Raw genomic sequence first — 25196 nt, 5'->3', positions numbered from 1 at the left:
CACGGGGGTCACCCTGTCACCAGCAGCCTGCCCCGGGGCCCAGGGACACGACGGCAGCGTGGTCACGCCTGAGGCCACTTGAGGCCACTTTTATTGGAGTCGCCGGGGGGATGGGGTGAGGGACACTACACCTCCAGGGCAGCGACCACGGCCTGGGTGAAATCCATGGAGGTGGAGTAGCCCCCCATGTCCGCCGTGCGCACCTGCAAGGAGACGGGAGGTTAGGGAGCAGGAGGGGACCCTGCAACTGCGGGGTCCCCCCGCCCCAGGGGGCCGTGGCGCTGTGGGATCGGGCTCCCTGGAGCCCTGTGTGCCCCCCAAATGCCTCAGGGAGGGGCTGACGGCCCCCTGTGCCAGCTTAGGGGCGCCCCAATGTCGGGTTTGGGCTCTGCTTTTAGCATTGCCCCCCCTCCCCAGTTTAGAGCAGCCCCAGCGCCCCAAAGCTGTGAGTCCCCCCAGGGCAGGGCGGAAGCGTTGGACCCTTTATTAGCAAAGCAGGATACAGAGCACAGCGCGGTGACAGCCCCACGGCCCCGGGGGGGCACCAGGCCTGGTCCCACGGGGCCACAGGGTTATGGGGTCCCCTCCCAGGTGCAGCTCAGAGCGCTGGGAAACCCCAATTCCCCCGGATTGGGGGGCACAGAGTGCAGCTCCCCACCCTGTCCCAGGTCCGGAATGGCCCAAGGCCACCCCATGCCTGGAATTGTCCCCACATGGGGACCCTGTGCCAGCAGCTGCCAAGGGGGTGGAGGGTGGGGGACGTGACCCTGCTTATTGCTAAAAGCTGGATGGGATGGGTCCCACGGGAATGGGGGTCCCACGGTCACGGTGGTCCCATGGTCATGAGGATCCCACAACTGCACTGGTCCCACAGTCACAGGGATCCCATGGGAATGGGGTCCCAGAGTCATAAGGATCCCATAGGAATGGGGTCCCAGAATCACACGGATCCCATGGGAATGGGGTCCCATAGTCACAGGGATCCCACGGGAATGGGGTCTCAGAATCTCAGGGATCCCATAGGAACGGGGTCCCAGAATCACAGGGATCCCATGGGAATGGGGATCCCACAGTCACAGGGATCCCATGCTCACAGGGACCCCACAATCCCATTGGTCCCACAGGAATGACTATCCAGCCACAGGGATCCCATGGGAATGGGGATCCCACAGTCACAGGGATCCCATGGGAATGGGGTCCCACAGCCACGGTGGTCCCAAGAGGAGCTGCCTATGAGTTTGGGGCACTGCCCCGTTCCCCCCAGGCCACCCCAGTGAACCCCAAAATCCGCACTGGCCGCCTCCACGGAGCAACCCCCGCCGGGGGATGGGGCGGGGGAAGGAAAAGGATTCCTGGGGTTACGGGGCCACCCTCCTCCCTGGGGGCACTGGGGCAGCCGGAGGGGCAGGGAGGGGGTTTGGGGAGGGGGCCGAGGCGCTGGGGGAGCTGCCGGGGGTCCTAAGCCCCATAGTGGGGGTGCAGGTTGTCAATGACGGACTTGACGAAGTCAGAAGTGGTGGAGTAACCGCCCAAGTCCCGAGTCCGGACCTGCAAATCCAACACAGGGAGGGGGAGAAACGGGGAAAGGCCGCGGTGAACGGAGGGAATCGGCTGGGAGGGGGACAGGACAGGAGAGAGAGAGAGAGAGAGAGCGGCCACCCTTCATCGCCCTGCCAGGACCTGCAGCGAGGATGGGGCTGTGGAACACCCCCTGAGCTCCCTGCCAGGACCTGCGGCGAGGATGGGGCTGTGGAACACCCCCTGAGCTCCCTGCCAGGACCTGCGGCGAGGATGGGGCTGTGGAACACCCCCTGAGCTCCCTGCCAGGACCTGCGGCAGGGACGGGGCTGTGGAACACCCCCTGAGCTCCCTGCCAGGACCTGGGGTGAGTAATGGGGCCATGGAAAGGTCCCTGAATGCCCTGCCAGGACCCAGGTGGGGACAGGGCCATGCCAGAAGTCCCTCCCTCGCCAGGATGTGACCGCAGGGGCTGGATGCAGCTGTGGGCCTGGGATTCCATCTGGAGAGAGGAGAGGAGCCGGAATCCCGGCTGGAGAGAGGAGAGGAGCCGGAGCCTCGCGAGGACGCGGCACCGGCAGCACCAGCCCTACCCATCGCCCCGCACTCACTTTGCCACCTTTGATCACCTTCTTCACCGCGTCCGAGATCATGTTGGAGTGGTATTCCAGGCTGGAAAAGAGTGGGAAGCACGGGATGAGCCCCTCAGAACCCCCCCAAAACTCCCCCTGGCAGCCCAGCACGTACTTGAGGTGCCGCAGCATGTTGGAGGCCGACAGCAGCATGGCCGTGGGGTTGGCGATGTTCCTGCCCACGGCCTGGGCGAAGGGGTGCCGGGCTCCCTGCGGGACAGAGGGCACAGTGACGGGATCATCCCACTCTCCCAGCTTTGGGAATTCCCCGCTGGGATCGCCCTCCTCACCATCTCGAACACGGCGTACTCGGCGCTGTAGCTTTCGCCGGGCACGACGCCGGCGCCGCCCACCAGCCCCGCGGCCAAGTTGTCCACAATGTTCCCGTAGAGGTTGGGCATCACCAGGACGTCGAACTGGTAGGGATTCTGCACCAGCTGGGATGGGAATGGGGATGGGGATGGGGCAGGTGAGGCCGGGAACACCTGGGGGAAGCTCAAGCCCACACCGGGACAGGGGGCAGAGCCCAGGTGTGGTGGGGCTGGATGAGCTCCAAGGCATCTCCGATCCAAATCATTCCATGCTTGGCACAACTGCCTGGAGCAGCAGCGATGGGATTAGGGGTTTTTAGGGATGCAAAGGGCAGTTTTTTAGGGATATGAACACGCCCAGCCCCAGTGAGGCTGCAGGAAGCCAGGTCACCAAGCCAGGTGAGCGGCAGAACCCGCCGTGGCCAAATCCCCCCAAATTCCCCTCGGGAGGAGCACTGGGAGCAACACTGGGATGGCCCCGGAGCTACGGGGTGTGCAGGGCCAGCTGAGACCGAGCTGGGAATACTGGGAATGCTGGGAGGGCTCCTGCCTGGCACAGGCACAACCCTGGCACCAGGTGTGCCCGGCTTTGGAGGTTCCAGCTCCTCAGGGTGGGAAGGGAGCAGGGATGGGGCCACAGCCTGTCCCGTGGCTCACCTGCATGCAGCAGTTGTCGATGATCATGGTGTCGAATTTGATCTTGGGGTACAGCTCGGCCACCTCCTTGCAGCACTGCAGGAACAGCCCGTCCCCCAGCTTCCTGCGGCAGGAACAGCGGGAAGGGTCGGCGGGAGAGCAGGGAAATCCTAAAGGCTGCAGGGATCCAGCTGGAACTGGGATCTGGGACATCACTTGGGGCTCTCATCCTGCTTTTCCCCCCTCCCTCTCCCTGATGAGGAAGGGGTTTGTTCCAGGTGGGAGGAGCAGGAGGAGCTGTCCAGGTGCCCCCAGCGGGGCTGACTCCAGAGCTGGGGAGCTCGGGATTCTGCAGGACTGACCCCAAGCCAATGATCCCACAATCCATGGGGAGGGGTGACGGGGTTGTTAGGGAGAGGCTGCGCTGGGAATATCTGGACCCTGGGTTATCAATAACTCTGATCAGCAGCAGCCCCGGGGGGGGCAGAGTCCTGCTCACTCCTGGCAGCAGAGAGAGGGAAAACCCCCAATCCCAGGGAAATCCTGCTCTCCCTCACCCAGCCCGGCACGGAGCAGGACCACAGAGTCATGGAATGGTTCTGCTGGGGAGGGACCTTCAAAGTTTATGGATTCCATGGGCAGGGACACCTTCCACTGTCCCAGGGTGCTCCAGCCTGGCCTTGGACATTCCCAGGGATCCAGGGGCAGCCCCAGCTGCTCTGGCAATTCCAGCCCAGCCCCTCCCCACCCTCCCAGCCAGCAATTCCTTCCCAACATCCCACCAAAGCTGAAGCCATTGCCCCTTCTCCTGCCACTCCAGGCCGTGTCTCAAGTCCCTCCCAGGTGTCCTGGAGCCCCTGTGGGCACTGGCAGGTGCCAGCCCCTCGCTGAGGTCACACCGCTCTCTACAGAAGGCGATGCGGGCAGTGCCGAGGGCCGGTCCCTGAGGGGACGGGGGGGGACAGGGGGGTGACAGGGACACTCACATGATGTTGGCCTTGTGCACAGCTGTGACCTTGGCCCGGCCCTTCTTGGTGGCGTAGTCAAAGGCGAACTTGGCGATGCGCTGGGACTTGGCCCTGGTGATGATCTTCAGGCACTCGATCACACCCTTGACGCTCTGGGGGGGGACAGGGGGGGTCACACACCTGGCATGGCCACCCCAGCGTGTCCCCAGCACCTGTCCTGCCTTGGGGTCTGTCTGTCTCCCTGTCCTTAGCACCGGAATTGTATTTATGATCTGTTGTATGCGTAATTCTTACATGCATTTATAGTTATTGTTATACTGTATATTGTCATCAGTAGTTTTCCAATTAAATACTTCTTATCACTGGAATTTTGTTTCAGTTATTAAATTGTTCTCACCTCAACCCAGGTTTGCCTTTTCTTTCCTGTTCTCCTCCCCACAGGGAAGTGGGAGGACCCCAGGAGAAGGGGGGTGCTGTGGGGTTAATCCAGGACAACATCCATCTCCCTCTGTCCCTTTTTCCAGGCATTATCCTCCCTGCAGCCACCCCAGTCCTCACTGGAGCTGTGTCCTCATCCCTAAATATTCCCCCAGCTCCATTGCTCCAGGCAGGGCCACAGCGTGCTGAGCAGGGAATCAGGGAATCAGGGAATCAGGGAATCAGGGAATGGGTTTGGGTTGGAGAGACCTCAGAGCTCATCCCATTCCAGCCAGGGACACCTCCCAATATCCCAGGTGGATCCAGCCTGGCCTTGGGCACTGCCAGGGATCCAGGGGCAGCCCCAGCTGCTCTGGGAATCCCATTCCCAGCAATTCCTTCCCAACATCCCAGCCCAAGCTCCCCTTTCCCACTGGGAAGCCATTCCCTGCCTCCTGGCCCTCCAGGCCTTGGCCCCAGTCCCTCTGCAGCTCTCCTGGAGCCCCTTTAGGCCCTGCAAGGGGCTCGCAGCTCTCCCTGGCTCCTTCCCTTCTCCAGGGCAACATTCCCAGCTCTCCCAGCCTGATCCAGAGCAGAGGGGCTCCAGAATCCGGGAATGGTTTGGGTGGGAAAGGATCTTAAATCCCATCCCATTCCCACCCCATTCCATGGGCAGGGACACCTCCCACCATCCCAGGTGGATCCAAGCCCCAGTGTCCAGCCTGGCCTTGGACATTCCCAGGGATCCAGGGGCAGCCCCAGCTGCTCTGGCAATTCCATTCCCAGCAATTCCTTCCCAACATCCCAGCCCAAGCTCCCCTTTCCCACTGGGAAGCCATTCCCTGCCTCCTGTCCCAAATCCCTTCTCCCAAATCCCTCTGCAGCTCTCCTGGAGCCCCTTTAGGGACTCTGAGGATCCCTTCGAGTTTTCCCTTCTCCAGGGGAACATTCCCAGCTCTCCCAGGCTGCCTCCATGACCGAGGGCTGTCCGTACCTCGTGCTCCAGGGAGCTGTACTCGCCCTCCGTCTGCTCCCGGATGATCACCAGGTCCAGGTTGTTGTGCCGGGTCTGGTATCCCGGGAGACTCTTCACGTGCACCACGTTGGCAAACAGGTCCAGCTTCCTCCTGGGAAGGGGCAGCGGGATGGGCTCGCCCGGGGCTGCTCCGGGCTCACCGGACACGGCTGGGGCCACCCTCACGCCCCTCTCCAGGACCCCACGGTGAGCAGGGGCAGCTCCTGCTCCCTCAGGGAATTCTGCTTCCCAATAACTCATTAATTATTAATTAACGGGGTTTTCCCAGTGACAAATACTGGGGGCAACTCCACCATGTCCAGAATTCCCAGAAAAGCAGGCTGGGCCAACAGGGACAGCTCCTGACCATGGATGGTCCCTCAGGAATTTTGTTTTCTAAGCCACACAGAATCCCTCAGGAACTCTGCCTCCCAATAACTCCTTAATTAATAATTAATGGTTTTTCTCCCAGAGACTCTTCCCTACAAGTCCCTGGGACCACCCCCCTCTCCAGAATCCCACTGAACGGGGAGACCTCACGATGGTCCCTCTGGAATTTTTTTTCCCAGCCCACGCGTGATCCCTTGGGGTTTTCCTCTTCTCCCATAACTCATTAATGATTAATTAATTAATTTTCCCGGCACCTGGCAGGTGAGTGGGGCCCTCCCTCACCTGAGCCTCATGTCATAGGACGCCAGGTCTCCCTTGTACTCCATGGGTGTGTGGATCTTCCCTGCAGGACACAGAGCGGGATGAGGACACGGGGGAGTATTCCCAAAATCCCACACCAACCTCCCCTGGCCCAGCCTAAGGCCGTTCCCTCTCCTCCTGTCCCTGTTCCCTGTAAGCAGATCCCGATATCCCACCTGGCTCCAAGATTTCAGGGAGTTGTGCAGAGCCACAGGGTCCCTCCTGATCCCTCTTTTCTCCAGGCTGAGCCCCTTTCCCAGCTCCCTCAGCCATTCCTGGTGCTCCAGACCCTTTCCCAGCTCCCTCAGCCTCTCCTGCAGCTCCAGCCCCTTTCCCAGCTCCCTCAGCCTCTCCTGCAGCTCCACACCCTTTCCCAGCTCCCTCAGCCTCTCCTGCAGCTCCAGACCCTTTCCCAGCTCCCTCAGCTTCTCCTGCAGCTCCAGACCCTTTCCCAGCTCCCTCAGCTTCTCCTGCAGCTCCAGACCCTTTCCCAGCTCCCTCAGCCTCTCCTGCAGCTCCACACCCTTTCCCAGCTCCCTCAGCCTCTTCCTGCAGCTCCACACCCTTTCCCAGCTCCCTCAGCCTCTCCTGCAGCTCCACACCCTTTCCCAGCTCCCTCAGCCTCTCCTGCAGCTCCAGACCCTTTCCCAGCTCCCTCAGCCTCTCCTGCAGCTCCAGACCCTTTCCCAGCTCCCTCAGCCTCTCCTGCAGCTCCACACCCTTTCCCAGCTCCCTCAGCCTCTCCTGCAGCTCCACACCCTTTCCCAGCTCCTTCCCCAGGGTTCCAGGTGTGACCTCCCCACAAGGACAAGGCCACACTGCTCAGGCCTCTCCTCACCGATGAGGGCGACCTTGCTCTCCTTCATGGAATCCACGACCCGATCCAGCTTCTCCTCGGACGCCGTGTTCTGCACCTCGCTCAGGTGGTGCTCGTCGAACACCACGGGGACGCCGCCGGCCTGCGAGGGGGACAGAGGCGCCCGGTGTCACCTGGGGAGCCTCGGGGACACCGACGGGGACACGGAGCCCTGCACCGGCCAGGACGGAACCGGCACGGTCGGACCTCTGGGTCCCTCTGGTCCCGAAGGAAGGGTGATAAAATCACGGAATACTGAGGTTGGGAAAGCTCTCCGAGGCCTCGCCAGCAGTGCCCAGGCCACCACTGGGGATGTCCCCAAGTGCCACAAACACAGGGCTGCTAAATCCCTCCAGGGATGGGGACTCCCCGTTTTTCCAGGAGGAATTTTCTCCATGTCCAGCTTAAATCCCTCCAGGAATGGGGACTCCCCCCATCCCTTTCCAGGAGAAATTTTCCCAATATCCAAGACAAATCTCTCCAGGAATGGGGACTCCCCCTCTGCCCGTGGGCAGCACCAGTGGGGACAGAGAGCACAGGGGCACTTGGGGGCACTCGGGGGCACTCAGAGACACTCAGGGACACACAGGGACACTCGGGGACACTCAAGAGACACACAGACACTTGGAGACACTCGTGGACACTTGGGGACACTCGGGGACACACAGGAACACACAGGGACACACAGGGACACTCGGGGACACACAGGAACACACAGGAACATTGGGGACACTCAGGGACACACAGGGACACTCGGGGACACTGGGGGGCACTCAGGGACACTCGGGGACACACAGACACTTGGGGACACTCAGGGACACTCGGGGACACTCAGGGACACTCGGGGACACTCAGGGACACTCGGGGACAGCTGCTGCTCGTGTCCCCAGGACATGGCCGTACCTTGAAGACCTCCTTGACCGAGTGCATGAGCTCCGGCCCCACGCCGTCCCCCGGCAGCATCGTCACCTGGAACGTGCCCTCGGCCTTGGCATTGTGGGACTGCGGAGAGCCGGCGGGGTCAGGGCGGCCTCACCCCAAAAAGCCAGCCCCAAACCGGACCCCCATCCCCACCCCGAGCTGGGGGAGGGCGCCTGAGGAACGTCCACACCCACGGGGACACGGGACTCATCCCCAAGTGCCACATCCATAGGGTGGGGAAATCCCTCCGGGCATGGGGACTCCACCACTGCCCTTCCCAGGAGGAAAATTCCCAATATCCCACCTGGCACAGCTTGAGGCTGTTCCCAACCCCCCCCGGCTGCCCCCTCCTGTCAGGGAGTTGTGCAGAGCCACAAGGTCCCCCCTGAGCCTCCTTTGCTCCAGCCTGAGACCCTTTCCCAGCTCCCTCAGCCTCTCCTGCAGCTCCAGACCCTTTCCCAGCTCCCTCAGCCTCTCCTGCAGCTCCAGACCCTTTCCCAGCTCCCTCAGCCTCTCCTGCAGCTCCAGACCCTTTCCCAGCTCCCTCAGCCTCTCCTGCAGCTCCAGACCCTTTCCCAGCTCCCTCAGCCTCTCCTGCAGCTCCAGACCCTTTCCCAGCTCCCTCAGCTGTCCCTGCGGCTCCACACCCTTTCCCAGCTCCCTCAGCCTCTCCTGCAGCTCCAGACCCTTTCCCAGCTCCCTCAGCTTCTCCTGCAGCTCCAGACCCTTTCCCAGCTCCCTCAGCCTCTCCTGCAGCTCCAGACCCTTTCCCAGCTCCCTCAGCCTCTCCTGCAGCTCCAGACCCTTTCCCAGCTCCCTCAGCCTCTCCTGCAGCTCCAGACCCTTTCCCAGCTCCCTCAGCCTCTCCTGCAGCTCCAGACCCTTTCCCAGCTCCCTCAGCCTCTCCTGCAGCTCCAGACCCTTTCCCAGCTCCCTCAGCCTCTCCTGCAGCTCCAGACCCTTTCCCAGCTCCCTCAGCTTCTCCTGCAGCTCCAGACCCTTTCCCAGCTCCCTCAGCCTCTCCTGCAGCTCCAGACCCTTTCCCAGCTCCCTCAGCCTCTCCTGCAGCTCCACACCCTTTCCCAGCTCCCTCAGCTGCTCCTGCAGCTCCAGACCCTTTCCCAGCTCCCTCAGCCTCTCCTGCAGCTCCACACCCTTTCCCAGCTCCCTCAGCTGCTCCTGCAGCTCCAGACCCTTTCCCAGCTCCCTCAGCCTCTCCTGCAGCTCCACACCCTTTCCCAGCTCCCTCAGCCTCTCCTGCAGCTCCACACCCTTTCCCAGCTCCCTCAGCCTCTCCTGCAGCTCCAGACCCTTTCCCAGCTCCCTCAGCCTCTCTTGGAGCTCCAGACCCTTTCCCTGGACACGCTCCAGCCCCTCCAAGTCTTGTCCTGAGGGGCCCAAACCCACCCCAGGATTGGGGATGTGTCCCATCCCCCCCTCAGTCCCTGTCCCGAGGCCACCCCGGGGGTGCCCCTGGCCCTGAGCACACCCGACACCATGGAGAGACCTTTCCCTCACTCAGCACCTCCAGAAATAACCTCTCCCTCTGCCCAGCGGAATTCCTGCGAGCTCCCAGCCCAGCCCGGCCTTCCCCAATTCCCTCATTCCTCCTCCCTGCCCTCAGGATCTCAGGGAATTTTGCCAAAGCCCATTTTTGTGGCCCAGACCACCAAAGAGCCTCACTGATCCTTCCTGGGATGTTTCCTTTTTCCCCCCTTCCATGGCTGCTTCCTACTTCAACACCCTCCTCCCACCGATCCCACCTTGCTCAGGCTGGAATTCCCTGCTGGGAGCTGGTTCCAGCATGGATCTCACTCATCCAGCCTCGGGGATCCACAGGGAATTCCCCCATAATACCAGGAGCCAGGCAAGAGAGACTCCAGAATTCCAGTGGGAAGGGGGAAAGGAAAGCTGAGAATCCCGAATCGAGAGCTTGAATATCCCGGAATCAAATTTCCAGGGCACAAACTGGGGCTCCTGGGCAGTGATTAAATATCAGCAGGCAAAGGCCAGGGAAGGGCAGCGCTAGGCCTGGCTCAAGGTCATGCAGATATTTAGGGCTGAGCCCTTCCCTCAGCATCCTCAGCAATACTCCACATGGAATCAGGGAATCTTCCTGCTGGGAAAAAACCTCCGAGACTCCCCAGCACTGCCCAGGCCACCACTGACCCGTGTCCCCAAGTGCCACATCCACATGGATGTTAAATCCCTGCAGGGACGGGGATTCCACCACTGCCAGGGCTGGACAGCCCTTCCCAGGAGGAATTTTCCCGATATCCCAACACCTGGCCCAGCCTGAGGCCGTTCCCTCTCCTCCTGTCCCTGTTCCCTGCGAGCAGAGCCCGACCCCCCCGGCTGCCCCCTCCTGTCAGGGACTTGTGCAGAGCCACAAGGTCCTCCCCGAGCCGCCTTTTTCCCCCCCCCAATTCCCCGTTCCTCCCTCAGCCCCTCCTCACCTTGGCCTGCGCTTGCTGCAGGAGGGCGGCCGAGGTTCCCAGACCCCTCCACACCCCGAGGCTCTGGGCGCGGAGGAGACCCTGAGGGTGTCAGAGGTCAGAAAGCCCCGTCAGGGGGTGCCCCCCCACCCTCAAAATCCTCCCCCTTTCCGCGTTACTCCCAGCCCAAAGTAACCCCCGGGCCAGCCTGGCCCTGCAGCCCCCCCACAGTGTCCCCCCAAAATGACCCCCCCTCACACCCAGCCCGAACCGGACACCCCCAAACTGACACTCCGCAGCCCCGACCTCACACCCTGCCCCACACTGACCCCCCCGAGCCCTCCCAGCCCTCACGGACACCCCCGAGCCCTCCCAGCCCTCACTGACACCACCCCGAGCCCTCACGGACACTCCCAGCCCAGCCCGACCCCTCACGCCTCAATCGAGGTGAGCCCCAGTGAAGGATAAGGTCAGACCCCGTTTGACCCCCCCCAACCCTGCGCGGCGCCCCCAGCCCGACCGTTCAGCCCTCAGCGATCTCCCCCTTCATTCTGCCCCCTCAGACCCCATCGCTGAGCCCCTTCTCCCCTCACGGCCCCGCCCCCTCACCGCCGCCGCCGCCCGGCCCGCGCTGAGCGCCGCCATCTTTGCGGCCCCACAATGCACCGCGGCCGCGGCGCGCGCAGGGGCACGTGACGCCGAAGGGGGCGGGGCCGAGTGGCCCCTGCGGCGCCCCCTGGCGGACGGGGGAGGCAGCGCGGGGACGGGACCCCCCCCCCCCCCAAATGTCCCCCCAAAATGTACCCCCCCCCAAGTGACCCTTGGGGACACCCAGCGGCCTCCAGCCTCCCCAGGGCCTGCTCCAGGCACCCCTCCTGGGCCCCAGTGTCCCCTCTGAGTGTCCCCACCAAGGACTCATTTGAGAGTCCCAGAGACCCCGCAGTGTCCCCCCACTGTCCCCTCAAGTGACCCTTGGGGCCACCCAGTGACCTCCCCCTTCCAAACCTCCCCAGGACCTGCTCCAAGCCCCTGGAACCGCCCCAGAACCCCCCCCCTTGTGCCCCCTGAGTGTCCCCTGCCACCCCCTCCCGGTGCCCCCCAAGCCCCCACACCCCTCCCTGGGCACACAGCACATGGAGCTCTTCTCTTTATTGGACCACAAGGGACAGGTCCCCCATGTCCCCCGCGGGGTCCCGGTGCCACCTCCGGCACCCAGCGAGGACAAAGCCGGGCCGGGAGCGGCTTCCAGAGGACACGGACACGCCCTGTCCCCTGCCAGCCGTGTCAGGGCCAGGGTTAGGGTTAGGGAGGGGGGCTGGGGGTGTCCCTGGGGGCTGGACCCCCCCCTGGCATCGGGGTCACTTCTTGAGGAGCTGTGCCCGGGCCCGGTTGAGCTTCTCGGCCACGGCGCCGTCGGTGCCGGCCGAGCACCGCGACAGCACCAGGTTCATCTCGGCCTCGTTCTTGCGCTCGATGGCCGCGTCGGCCGCCTGCTCCAGGTCCCTGCGGAACGCCGGGAAGTGGGGGACAGGACAGGGACAGGACAGGGACAGGGACAGGGACAGGGACAGGACAGGGACGGGGACAGGGACAGGACAGGGACGGGGACGGGGACAGGGACAGGGACAGGACAGGGACAGGGACAGGGACAGGGACAGGATGGGGACAGGACAGGGACAGGGACAGGGACGGGGACAGGGATAGGGACAGGGGCAGGGACAGGGATGGGGATGGGGACGGGATGGGGACAGGGACAGGGACAGGACAGGGATGGGGACAGGGACAGGACAGGGACAGGACAGGGACAGGGACAGGACAGGGACGGGGACAGGATGGGGACAGGGACAGGGACAGGGACGGGATGGGGACAGGGACAGGACAGGGACGGGGATGGGGACAGGGACAGGACGGGGACAGGGACAGGGATGGGGATGGGACGGGGACAGGGACAGGGACAGGATGGGGACAGGGACAGGACAGGGATGGGGATGGGGACAGGGACAGGATGGGGACAGGGACAGGACAGGGATGGGGATGGGACGGGGACAGGGACAGGGACAGGGACAGGATGGGGACAGGGACAGGACAGGGACAGGGATGGGGACAGGGACAGGATGGGGACAGGGACAGGACAGGGATGGGGATGGGACGGGGACAGGGACAGGGACAGGATGGGGACAGGGACAGGACAGGGACAGGGACAGGGACAGGACAGGGGCAGGACAAGGGCAGGGACAGGACAGGGACAGGATGGGGACAGGACAAGGGCAGGGACAGGGACAGGACGTGGACAGGGACAGGGACAGGGATGGGGACGGGATGGGGACAGGGACAGGGACAGGACAGGACAGGGACAGGACAGGGACAGGGAGCACCCCCAGCCCTCCCCCATCACCATCCCAGCGCTTCCCTGGAAGTGCCAATCCCGGTGCCCCGGCACCTTCCCGGGGGTCTCCAGCACCCCAAATCCCTGCTCCCGGCGCGCGGGGAATTGCAGCCGTGCGTTCCCACATCCCGGCAGCCCCTGAGGGGTCTCTCACCCCACGAGGACGAAGGCCTTGACACGCTGCTCGGGGGGCACGCGGGGCGCGTACTTCTTGGCCTCGTAGCGGTTGTGGTGCTTCACGGCCACCTCCACGAAGGGCTGGGGGCGGCAGGAGGGGCAGGGGAGAGGTGAGGAAGGGCACGGGAGGAAGGGGAGAGGAGGGCGGGAGGGCTGGAGGATGGGAGAGATGGAGAGGGGAGGAAGAGGATGGGAGAGATGGAGAGGGGAGGAGAAGGATGGGAGAGATGGAGAGGGGAGGAGAAGGATGGGAGAGATGGAGAGGGAAGGAGGAGGATGGGAGAGACGGAGAGGGGAGGAGGAGGATGGAAGGGTTGGAGAGGGGAGGAAGAAGATGGGAAGGCAAGGACAGGACAGCTGGAGAAGGAGGAAGAGGATGGGAAGGATGGAGAGGGGAGGAAGAGGAGGGGAGGAAGAGGATGGAAGGGCTGGAGAGGGGAGGAAGAGGATGGGAGAGTGGGAATGGGGAAGAAGAGGATGGAAGGGCTGGAGAGGGGAGGAAGAGGATGGGAGAGTGGGAATGGGGAAGAAGAGGATGGAAGGGCTGGAGAGGGGAGGAAGAGGATGGGAGAGTGGGAATGGGGAAGAAGAGGATGGGAGGGCTGCAATGGGGAAGAGGATGGGAGGGTTGGAGAAGGGGAAGAAGAGGATGGGAGGGCTGCAATGGGGAGGAAGAGGATGGGAGGGCTGGAATGGGGAAGAAGAGGATGGGAGGGCTGCAATGGGGAGGAAGAGGATGGGAGGGCTGGAATGGGGAGGAAGAGGATGGGAGGGTTGGAGAAGGGGAAGAAGAGGATGGGAGGGCTGCAATGGGGAGGAAGAGGATGGGAGGGCTGCAATGGGGAGGAAGAGGATGGGAGGACGACGAGGGGGAGGCCGATGCCCCCTCGGCAGCACAGCCTCTCACCAGGTACCCGATGGGCGACTTCTTGCTCTTGGAGAACTTCTCCATCTCCTCCCAGTCGCCGCGGGTGGCCAGGGCGCTGATCTTCAGCCACCAGTACCTGGGCACAGCGGTCAGCGGGGGCCCTGGAGCCACCAACGCCCCTGGAGCCACCAACGCCCCTGGAGCCCAGCCCAGAGCCCGTCCCCACCTCTTGTCCGGGATCCTGAAGTCCCGGTAGAGCTGCTCGGCGCGCTTGTGGTGCCCGTCCAGGATGAGGGTGGAGACGGTGTCGTGCAGGGACAGGTCCAGGTAGGGCTTGTCCAGCTCCTCCTGCAGGTGCCGCTGGAGCCGCAGCAGCTTGATCTGCTCCTCCGTGGCCTGGGACACGGCACTGCCTCGGGGGTCCCTGGCCCAGCCTCGATGTCCCCAGCCCAGTCCCAGGGTCCCCAGCCCAACCCTGAGGTCCCTGTCCCAGTCCCAGGGTCCCCAGCCCAGCCTTGAGGTCCCTGTCCCAGTCCCAGGGTCCCCAGCCCAACCCTGGGGTCCCTGTCCCAGTCCCAGGGTCCCCAGCCCAACCCGGAGGTCCCTGTCCCAGCCCCAGGGTCCCCAGCCCAACCCTGAGGTCCCTGTCCCAGCCCCAGGGTCCCCATCCCAGCCTTGAGGTCCCTGTCCCAGTCCCAGGGTCCCCAGCCCAACCCTGAGGTCCCTGTCCCAGTCCCAGGGTCCCCAGCCCAGCCTTGAGGTCCCTGTCCCAGCCCCAGGGTCCCCATCCCAGCCTTGAGGTCCCTGTCCCAGCCCCAGGGTCCCCATCCCAGCCTTGAGGTCCCTGTCCCAGTCCCAGGGTCCCCAGCCCAACCCTGAGGTCCCTGTCCCAGTCCCAGGGTCCCCAGCCCAGCCTTGAGGTCCCTGTCCCAGTCCCAGGGTCCCCAGCCCAACCCTGGGGTCCCTGTCCCAGTCCCAGGGTCCCCAGCCCAACCCTGAGGTCCCTGTCCCAGTCCCAGGGTCCCCATCCCAGCCTTGAGGTCCCTGTCCCAGTCCCAGGGTCCCCAGCCCAACCCTGAGGTCCCTGTCCCAGTCCCAGGGTCCCCAGCCCAACCCTGAGGTCCCTGTCCCAGTCCCAGGGTCCCCATCCCACCCTTGGGGTCCCTGTCCCAGCCCTGCCCCAACTCCAGAGCTCCCGTCCCAGCCTCGATGTCCCCAGCCCAGCCCCAGAGTCCCCAGCCCAGCCCCAGGTCCTCATCCCAGTCCTGTCCCAGCCCCAGAGCTCCTGTCCCAGCCTCAGGGTCCCCGTCCCAGCCTCGATGTCCCAATCCCAGCCTCAGGGTCCCCGTCCCAGCCTCGATGTCCCCGTCCCACCCCCGGGATCCCCATCCCAGCCCTGGGGTCCCTGTGCCAGCCACGCCCCTGGACAGCCCCACAGCCCCCCAGTGCTGGGGCACGGACAGGTGACCTCGTCACTGGTGTCCCCCTCGTCACTGGTGTCCCCCTCGTCACCGGTGTCCCCCGTGCCAGCGGTGTCCCCCGTGCCAGCTGGGCACTCTCACCTTGGCAGCAAAGTCGTTCTTGGCCTTGTAGAACTCATCCAGGGCGTTCTGCAGGGCGGCCACGCGCCCCTCGATCCGCTGGGCACAGACAGGGCACGGACAGGGCACACGGACAGGGCACACGGACAGGGCACACGGACAGGGCATGGACAGGGCATGGACAGGGCACACGGACAGGGCACACGGACAGGGCACACACAGGGCACGGACAGGGCACACGGACAGGGCACACGGACAGGGCACACGGACAGGGCACGGACAGGGCACGGACAGGGCACACGGACAGGGCACACGGACAGGGCACACGGACAGGGCACGGACAGGGCACACGGACAGGGCACAGACAGGGCACGGACAGGGCACGGACAGGGCACACGGACAGGGCACACGGACAGGGCACAGACAGGGCACGGACAGGGCACATGGACAGGGCACAGACAGGGCACGGACAGGGCACACGGACAGGGCACACGGACAGGGCACACGGACAGGGCACGGACAGGGCACACGGACAGGGCACACGGACAGGGCACACGGACAGGGCACGGACAGGGCACGGACAGGGCACACAGACAGGGCACGGACAGGGCACACGGACAGGGCACACGGACAGGGCACGGACAGGGCACACGGACAGGGCACATGGACAGGGCACACGGACAGGGCACGGACAGGGCACACGGACAGGGCACACGGACAGGGCACACGGACAGGGCACGGACAGGGCACGGACAGGGCATGGACAGGGCACGGACAGGGCACGGACAGGGCACACGGACAGGGCACAGACAGGGCACGGACAGGGCATGGACAGGGCACACGGACAGGGCACACGGACAGGGCACAGACAGGGCACGGACAGGGCACACGGACAGGGCACACGGACAGGGCACAGACAGGGCACGGACAGGGCACGGACAGGGCACATGGACAGGGCACACGGACAGGGCACATGGACAGGGCACACGGACAGGGCATGGACAGGGCACACGGACAGGGCACATGGACAGGGCACACGGACAGGGCACGGACAGGGCACACGGACAGGGCACACGGACAGGGCACACGGACAGGGCACATGGACAGGGCATGGACAGGGCACGGACAGGGCACACGGACAGGGCACAGACAGGGCATGGACAGGGCACACGGACAGGGCACACGGACAGGGCACACGGACAGGGCACGGACAGGGCACACGGACAGGGCACACGGACAGGGCACACGGACAGGGCATGGACAGGGCACACGGACAGGGCACACGGACAGGGCACACGGACAGGGCACATGGACAGGGCACACGGACAGGGCACACGGACAGGGCACACGGACAGGGCATGGACAGGGCACACGGACAGGGCACACGGACAGGGCACACGGACAGGGCACGGACAGGGCATGGACAGGGCACACGGACAGGGCACACGGACAGGGCACGGACAGGGCACACGGACAGGGCACACGGACAGGGCACGGACAGGGCATGGACAGGGCACAGACAGGGCATGGACAGGGCACACGGACAGGGCACACGGACACGTCATTCCCTGAGTGGAATCCTGATCCCCAGTGGGGAGCCCTGACTCCCTGGGCAGGATCCCAACCCCTGGCACACACGGCATGGACAGGGCACTGGGGGGCACGCTGGGAGCCCCTTCCCACACCCAGAGCCCCATTCCCACATCCCAAACCCCATTCCCACATCCAGAGCCCCATTCCCATACCCAGAGCCCCATTCCCACATCCAGAGCTGCATTCCTACATTCAGAGCCCCATTCCCATACCCAGAACCCCATTCCCATACCCGGAACCCCATTCCCACACCCAGAGCCCCATTCCCACACCCAGAACCCCCATTCCCACAGCCAGAGCCCCATTCCCATACCCAGAGCCCCATTCCCACATCCAGAGCTGCATTCCCATACCCAGAACCCCATTCCCATACCCGGAACCCCATTCCCACATCCAGAGCCCCCTTCCCACATCCAGAGCCCCATTCCCAAATCCCAAACCATATTTCCAGACCCCAAACCCCATTCCCACATCCCAAACCCCATTCCCAAAATCAGATCCCCATTCCCAAATCCCAAACCCCATTCCCAAAATCAGATCCCCCATTCCCACATCCCAAACCCCATTCCCAAAATCAGATCCCCATTCCCACATCCCAAACCCTATTCCCAAACTCAGATCCCCCATTCTCAAATCCTGAACCCCATTCCCACACCCAGAACCCCCATTCCCAAATCCCAAACCCCATTCCCACACCCAGATCCCATCCAGGGCGGGAGGACCACGGGGCAATCCTGGCCGTGGTGTGTTCCCTGTCCCGTTCCCGGGCAGCTCCCGGCCATTCCCAAATCCCGATCCCCCATTCCCAAATCCCGATCCCCCATTCCCACATCCCGATCCCCCATTCCCAAACCCCATTCCCACATCCCAAACCCCATTCCCAAAATCAGACCCCCCATTCCCAAATCCCAAACCCTATTCCCAAACTCAGATTCCCCATTCTCAAATCCCGAACCCCATTCCCACATCCAGATCCCCACTCCCAAATCCCGAACCCCATTCCCACATCCCAAACCTCATTCCCACACCCAGATCCCCCATTCCCACATCCCAAACCCCATTCCCAAATCCCAAACCCCATTCCCACATCCCGATCCCCCATTCCCACACCCAGATCCCCCATTCCCACATCCCAAACCGCATTCCCACACTCAGATCCCCCATTCCCACCCTCCCATCCCGGATCCCCCATTCCCACACGCAGATCCCCCATTCCCACATCCCAAACCCCATTCCCACCCTCCATCCCGATCCCCCATTCCCACACCCAGATCCCCCATTCCCACATCCCAAACCCCATTCCCACCCCCGATCCTGATCCCCCATTCCCACACCCAGATTCCCCCATTCCCACACCCAGATCCCCCATTCCCCCATCCCAGATCCCCCATTCCCACACCCAGACCCCCCATTCCCACATCCTGATCCCCCATTCCCACACCCAGACCCCCCATTCCCCCATTCCAAACCCCATTCCCACACCCAGATCCCCCATTCCCAAATCCCAAACCCCATTCCCACACCCAGACCCCCCATTCCCACACCCAGAGCCCCATTCCCACACCCAGACCCCCCATTCCCCCATCCCAAACCCCATTCCCACACCCAGATCCCCCATTCCCAAATCCCAAACCCCATTCCCACACCCAGACCCCCCATTCCCACATCCTGATCCCCCGTTCCCACACCCAGACCCCCCATTCCCCCATCCCAAACCCCATTCCCCGACCCCCCCCGGACCTTCTCGCGGTAGCCACCGAGCACGTGCAGGTTGCCCAGCTCCTGGTGGTTGTCGTCCTGGTTGTAGAGATCCTTCAGCGTCTCCCGCTCCTGGTGCCGGCAGAACTGCGGGAACGGGAACGCCGGGAATGCTTGGGGTGGGGGCACCCCTGGGGGCAGGGGGAGGGGGTGGGGGAATCGGGATCTGGATTTGGGAATGGGGGATTTGGGATGGGGGAATGGGGGATCTGGATTTGGGAATGGGGGATCTGACTTTGGGAATGGGGTTCAGGATGTGGGAATGGGGTTTGGGATGTGGGAATGGGGGATCTGAGTGTGGGAATGGGGGATTTGGGATGGGGGAATGGGGGATCTGGATTTGGGAATGGGGTTTGGGATGTGGGAATGGGGTTTGGGATGTGGGAATGGGGGATCTGAGTGTGGGAATGGGGGATTTGGGATGGGGGAATGGGGATCTGGATTTGGGAATGGGGTTCAGGATGTGGGAATGGGGGATCTGAGTGTGGGAATGGGGGATTTGGGATGGGGGAATGGGGATCTGGATTTGGGAATGGGGTTCAGGATGTGGGAATGGGGTTTGGGATGTGGGAATGGGGTTTGGGATGTGGGAATGGGGGATCTGGGTGTGGGAATGGGGGATTTGGGATGTGGGAATGGGGGATCTGGATTTGGGAATGGGGGATCTGACTTTGGGAATGGGGTTTGGGATGTGGGAATGGGGCATCTGAGTGTGGGAATGAGGTTTGGGATGGGGGAATGGGGATCTGAGTGTGGGAATGAGGTTTGGGATTTGGGAGTGGTGTTCAGGATGTGGGAATGGGGATCTGGGTGTGGGAATGGGGGATCCGGGTGTGGGAATGGGGTTTGGGATTTGGGAATGGGGTTTGGGATTTGGGAATGGGGATCTGGGTGTGGGAATGGGGATCTGGGTGTGGGAATGGGGATCTGGGTGTGGGAATGGAGGTCAGCGGGTTTTTGGGGATCACTACCCCAAAGCCTCCAGGGAGGAACAGGTATTTGGGGTGGGGGTCGCTGCCACCCCTGGGGCAGGTTTCAGGGGTTTGGGGGGTCTCAGGGGGTTTTTGGGGGGTCTCAGGGGGGTTTTGGGGGTCTCAGGGGGGCTTGAGGGGTCTCAGGGGGTTTTTGGGGGGGTCTCAGGGGGTTTTTGGGGTGGCTCAGAGAGTTTGGGATGTCTCAGTGGGTTGTTGGGGTGGCTCAGGGCATTTTAGGGGTGCCCCAGGTCATTTTAGGGGTGGCTCAGGGGGTTTTAGGGGTGCCTCAGGAGGTTTTGGGGTACTTCAAGGGGTTTTTGGGGTGCCTCAGGGGGTTTTAGGGGTGTCTCAGGGCATTTCAGGGGTGCCTCAGGGGGTTTCGGGGTGCCTCAGGGCGTTTTTGGGGTGCCCCAGGTCATTTTAGGGGTGCCCCAGGTCATTTTAGGGCTGTCTCAGGGGGGTTTTGGGGTGCCTCAGGGCATTTTTGGGGTGCCTCAGGGCACTTTAGGGCTGTTTCAGGGGGGTTTTGGGGTGCCTCAGGGCATTTTTGGGGTGCCTCAGGGCACTTTAGGGCTGTCTCAGGGGGGTTTTGGGGTGCCTCAGGGGGTTTTAGGGCTTCCTCAGGAGGTTTTAGGGTGCCCCAGGTCATTTTTGGGGTGCCTCAGGGCATTTTAGGGCTGTCTCAGGGGGGTTTTGGGGTGCCTCAGGGGGTTTTAGGGCTTCCTCAGGAGGTTTTTGGGTGCCCCAGGTCATTTTTGGGGTGCCTCAGGGGGTTTTTGGGGTGCCTCAGGGCATTTTAGGGCTGTCTCAGGGGGGTTTTGGGGTGCCTCAGGGGGTTTTTGGGCTTCCTCAGGAGGTTTTAGGGTGCCCCAGGTCATTTTTGGGGTGCCTCAGGGCATTTTAGGGCTGTCTCAGGGGGGTTTTGGGGTGCCTCAGGGGGTTTTAGGGCTTCCTCAGGAGGTTTTTGGGTGCCCCAGGTCATTTTTGGGGTGCCTCAGGGGGTTTTTGGGGTGCCTCAGGGCATTTTAGGGCTGTCTCAGGGGGGTTTTGGTGTCCCCCAGGTCTCAGGGGGTTTTTGGGGTGTCTCAGGGGGTTTTTGGGGTGCCCCAGGGGGCTTTTGGGGTGCCTGCCCCTCACCTGGCGGTACAGGCTCAGGGCCACGGGCTGGTTCTGTAGGGTCATGAAGAAGGTGCCGCGGTTGAGCTCGTTCTTGAGGTGCAGCACCACCGTGTAAACTGGGGGGACAGCGGGGTTTGGGGCCAGGGGTTTGGGGTCAGGGGGTTTTGGGGGGCAGAGGGGTTTGGTTTGGGTTTGGTTTTTTTCTGCACCTCCTGATCCCTTCCGTGCCCCCCACCCCGACCCTCCGTGTGCTCGCCAAGGCCCCAAAATGTTCCCAAGGGGCTCCCCCAGATGCCAAAACGCTCTCAAGGGACTCCCCAAAGACCCCAAAATGGTCCCAAGGGATTCATCCAGACCCCAAAAAAACCCCAAGCGGCTTTCCCAGACCCCAAATGCTCTCAAGGTGCTCCCACAAACACCAAAATGTTCCCAAGAGGCTCCCCCAGACCCCAAAACTTCCCAAAGAGGCTCCCCCAGACCCCAAAATGTTCCCAAGAGGCTCCCCCAGACCCCAAAACTTCCCAAAGAGGCTCCCCCAGACCCCAAAATGTCCCCAAAGAGGCTCCCCCAGACCCCAGAATGTTCTCAAGAGGCTCCCCCAGACCCCAAAACGCCCCCAAAGAGGGTCCCCCAGACCCCAAAACCTCGCAAAGAGGCTCTCCCAAACCCCACAGTGCGCCCAAAGAAGCTCCCCCAGACCCCAAAACGCTCCTGATGGGCTCCCCCAGACCCCAAATGCTCTCAAGGCGCTCCCCCAAACCCCAAAACCTCCCAAAGAGGCTCCCCGAAACCCCAAAACGCCCCCAAACAGGCTCTCCCAAAACCCAGAACGTCCTAAAGAGGCTCTCCCAAACCCCAAAATGCCCTCAAAGAGGCTCCCCCAGACCCCAAATGCTCTCAAGGTGCTCTCCCAAACCCCAAAACCTCCAAAAAGGCTCTCCCAAACCCCAAAACGCCCCCAAAGGGGCTCTCCCAAACCCCAAAACGCCCCCAAAGGGGCTCCCCCAAACCCCAAAACCTCCAAAAAGGCTCCCCCAAACCCCAAAACGCCCTCAAAGAGGCTCCCCCAAACCCCAAAACGCCCCCAAAGAGGCTCCCCCAGACCCCAAAACGCTCCTGATGGGCTCTCCCAAACACCAAACACTCTCCAGGTACCCTCCCAAACCCCAAAACGCCCCCAAAGAGGCTCTGCCAAAACCCAAAAGGTCCCAAACAGGCTCTCCCAAAACCCAGAACGTCCTAAAGAGGCTCTCCCAAACCCCAAAATGCCCTCAAAGAGGCTCCCCCAGACCCCAAATGCTCTCAAGGTGCTCTCCCAAACCCCAAAACGCCCCCAAAGAGGGTCCCCCAAACCCCAAAACGCCCTCAAAGAGGCTCTTCCAGACCCCAAAACGCTCCTGATGAGCTCTCCCAGACCCCAAATGCTCTCAAGATGCTCTCCCAAACCCCAAAACGCCCCCAAAGAGGCTCCCCCAAACCCCAAAACGCCCTCAAAGAGGCTCCCCCAAACCCCAAAACGCCCCCAAAGAGGCTCCCCCACCCCCCAATGCCCTGCCACCCTCACCCAGGTCGGTGTCCCCGCTCTCGATGGCTTTGCCCAGGGCCAGCTTGCTCCGTTTCATCTTCAGCAGCAGCGGCACCTGCTCGCCCGAGCGGGGCTCGTACTCCAGCAGCTGCCCGGGGCACACGGCCGTCACCTGGCGCAGGTGCCACCACCCCGCAGGTGCCACCACCCCGCAGGTGCCACCACCACCACCACCACCCACCCTGATGGCCAGCTCGGCGCGGCCGCAGTCGTAGGCGCGCGTGGCGATGTCCGAGTAGGAGATGCCCGCCGCGTCCCCCAGCTTGTGGTTGATGGCCTGGGCCACCTCCTCGTCCGACTTGTCCTTCTGCTGCACCTGTGGGGCCAGCGAGGAGCGTGCCCAGGGTGCCCAAGGCGTGGCCGGGTGGCCTCCCCGGGCACCGCGTGCCCCCCTCACCTTGCAGCAGGCCCAGTGTGCCAGGATGCGGCTGACGCCCTGCGCCGCCGGCAGCCGCAGGAACTCGCAGATGCGGATGGCCAAGGGGTACAGGCGGCGCAGCACCAGCCTGGGCACAGCGGGGCAGGGTTTGGGGCACAGTGGGGCAGGGTTTGGGGCACAGTGGGGCAGGGTTTGGGGCACGGCGGGGCAGGGTTTGGGGCACAGTGGGGCAGGGTTTGGGGCGTGGGGCAGGGTTTGGGGTGTGGGGCAGGGTTTGGGGTGTGGGGCAGGGCTTGGGGCACGGCGGGGCAGGGTTTGGGGTGTGGGGCAGGGTTTGGGGTGTGGGGCAGGGTTTGGGGCACGGGGCAGGGTTTGGGGCACGGCGGGGCAGGGTTTGGGGTGTGGGGCAGGGTTTGGGGTGTGGGGCAGGGTTTGGGGCACGGCGGGGCAGGGTTTGGGGTGTGGGGCAGGGTTTGGGGTGTGGGGCAGGGTTTGGGGTGTGGGGCAGGGTTTGGGGCACAGTGGGGCAGGGTTTGGGGCACAGCGGGGCAGGGTTTGGGGCGTGGGGCAGGGTTTGGGGTGTGGGGCAGGGTTTGGGGCACGGGGCAGGGTTTGGGGTGTGGGGCAGGGTTTGGGGTGTGGGGCAGGGTTTGGGGCACAGTGGGGCAGGGTTTGGGGCATGGGGCAGGGTTTGGGGTGTGGGGCAGGGTTTGGGGTGTGGGGCAGGGTTTGGGGCACAGCGGGGCAGGGTTTGGGGTGTGGGGCAGGGTTTGGGGCACGGGGCAGGGTTTGGGGTGTGGGGCAGGGTTTGGGGCACGGCGGGGCAGGGTTTGGGGCACAGTGGGGCAGGGTTTGGGGTGTGGGGCAGGGTTTGGGGCACGGGGCAGGGTTTGGGGCACAGCGGGGCAGGGTTTGGGGCATGGGGCAGGGTTTGGGGTGTGGGGCAGGGTTTGGGGCACAGCGGGGCAGGGTTTGGGGCACAGCGGGGCAGGGTTTGGGGCGTGGGGCAGGGTTTGGGGCACAGCGGGGCAGGGTTTGGGGCACAGCGGGGCAGGGTTTGGGGCACGGGGCAGGGTTTGGGGCACGGGGCAGGGTTTGGGGTGTGGGGCAGGGTTTGGGGTGTGGGGCAGGGTTTGGGGCACAGTGGGGCAGGGTTTGGGGCACAGCGGGGCAGGGTTTGGGGCGTGGGGCAGGGTTTGGGGCACAGTGGGGCAGGGTTTGGGGCGTGGGGCAGGGTTTGGGGCACGGCGGGGCAGGGTTTGGGGTGTGGGGCAGGGTTTGGGGCGTGGGGCAGGGTTTGGGGCACGGGGCAGGGTTTGGGGCACGGGGCAGGGTTTGGGGCACAGTGGGGCAGGGTTTGGGGTGTGGGGCAGGGCTTGGGGCACGGCGGGGCAGGGTTTGGGGTGTGGGGCAGGGTTTGGGGCACAGCGGGGCAGGGTTTGGGGCACGGCGGGGCAGGGTTTGGGGCGTGGGGCAGGGTTTGGGGCGTGGGGCAGGGTTTGGGGCACAGTGGGGCAGGGTTTGGGGTGTGGGGCAGGGTTTGGGGCACAGTGGGGCAGGGTTTGGGGCGTGGGGCAGGGTTTGGGGCACAGTGGGGCAGGGTTTGGGGCACAGCGGGGCAGGGTTTGGGGTGTGGGGCAGGGTTTGGGGCGTGGGGCAGGGTTTGGGGCACGGGGCAGGGTTTGGGGTGTGGGGCAGGGTTTGGGGCGTGGGGCAGGGTTTGGGGCGTGAGGCAGGGTTTGGGGTGTGGGGCAGGGTTTGGGGTGTGGGGCAGGGTTTGGGGCACAGCGGGGCAGGGTTTGGGGTACGGGACAGGGTTTGGGGTGTGGGGCAGGGTTTGGGGTGTGGGGCAGGGTTTGGGGTGTGGGGCAGGGTTTGGGGCACAGCGGGGCAGGGTTTGGGGCATGGGGCAGGGTTTGGGGCACGGGGCAGGGTTTGGGGCACAGCGGGGCAGGGTTTGGGGCACGGTGGGGCAGGGTTTGGGGCACAGCGGGGCAGGGTTTGGGGTGTGGGGCAGGGTTTGGGGCACAGTGGGGCAGGGTTTGGGGCATGGGGCAGGGTTTGGGGCACAGTGGGGCAGGGTTTGGGGCATGGGGCAGGGTTTGGGGTGTGGGGCAGGGTTTGGGGTGTGGGGCAGGGTTTGGGGCACAGCGGGGCAGGGTTTGGGGCGTGGGGCAGGGTTTGGGGTGTGGGGCAGGGTTTGGGGCACGGGGCAGGGTTTGGGGTGTGGGGCAGGGTTTGGGGCACGGCGGGGCAGGGTTTGGGGCACAGTGGGGCAGGGTTTGGGGTGTGGGGCAGGGTTTGGGGCACGGGGCAGGGTTTGGGGCACAGCGGGGCAGGGTTTGGGGCATGGGGCAGGGTTTGGGGTGTGGGGCAGGGTTTGGGGCACAGCGGGGCAGGGTTTGGGGCACAGCGGG

General features: G+C 64.0%; 2 protein-coding genes across 3 annotated transcripts in view; both read right to left on the bottom strand.

The window, feature by feature from the left end:
* Positions 1-62: 62 nt before the first annotated feature.
* IDH3B (isocitrate dehydrogenase (NAD(+)) 3 non-catalytic subunit beta) lies at positions 63-11108 on the bottom strand. Of its 2 annotated transcripts, none has more exons than XM_032109374.1 (12): positions 11009-11108; positions 10421-10501; positions 7947-8045; positions 7026-7146; positions 6170-6230; positions 5477-5609; positions 4084-4217; positions 3119-3221; positions 2441-2587; positions 2266-2360; positions 2130-2190; positions 63-203 (listed from the first exon to the last, which is right to left on the bottom strand). In XM_032109374.1, exons 1-12 carry the CDS (start codon positions 11042-11044, stop codon positions 126-128), a joined length of 1149 nt encoding a protein of 382 aa, XP_031965265.1. In that variant the 5' UTR covers positions 11045-11108; the 3' UTR covers positions 63-125. The 2 variants fall into 2 exon arrangements, with proteins under 2 accessions (XP_031965265.1, XP_031965264.1); XM_032109373.1 differs by lacking the exon at positions 63-203 and adding an exon at positions 462-1548.
* Positions 11109-11533: 425 nt separating this feature from the next.
* The window catches only part of VPS16 (VPS16 core subunit of CORVET and HOPS complexes), a 29788-nt gene continuing 16125 nt past the window's right edge, over positions 11534-25196 (bottom strand). Inside the window, exons 15-24 of the mRNA XM_032109816.1 lie at positions 22798-22906; positions 22582-22716; positions 22380-22488; positions 20834-20931; positions 18705-18809; positions 15393-15470; positions 14057-14226; positions 13870-13966; positions 12940-13043; positions 11534-11902 (exon numbers count right to left, since the gene is read on the bottom strand). Of these exons, the coding sequence (XP_031965707.1) occupies positions 11758-11902; positions 12940-13043; positions 13870-13966; positions 14057-14226; positions 15393-15470; positions 18705-18809; positions 20834-20931; positions 22380-22488; positions 22582-22716; positions 22798-22906 (1150 nt within the window). The 3' untranslated portion in view covers positions 11534-11757. The remainder of the gene's footprint in view (positions 11903-12939; positions 13044-13869; positions 13967-14056; positions 14227-15392; positions 15471-18704; positions 18810-20833; positions 20932-22379; positions 22489-22581; positions 22717-22797; positions 22907-25196) is intronic.

Source organism: Corvus moneduloides, chromosome 5 (assembly GCF_009650955.1).
Source record: "Corvus moneduloides isolate bCorMon1 chromosome 5, bCorMon1.pri, whole genome shotgun sequence".
Taxonomy (NCBI): Eukaryota; Metazoa; Chordata; class Aves; order Passeriformes; family Corvidae; genus Corvus; species Corvus moneduloides.
This window is presented reverse-complemented; position numbering and strand designations above follow the sequence as displayed.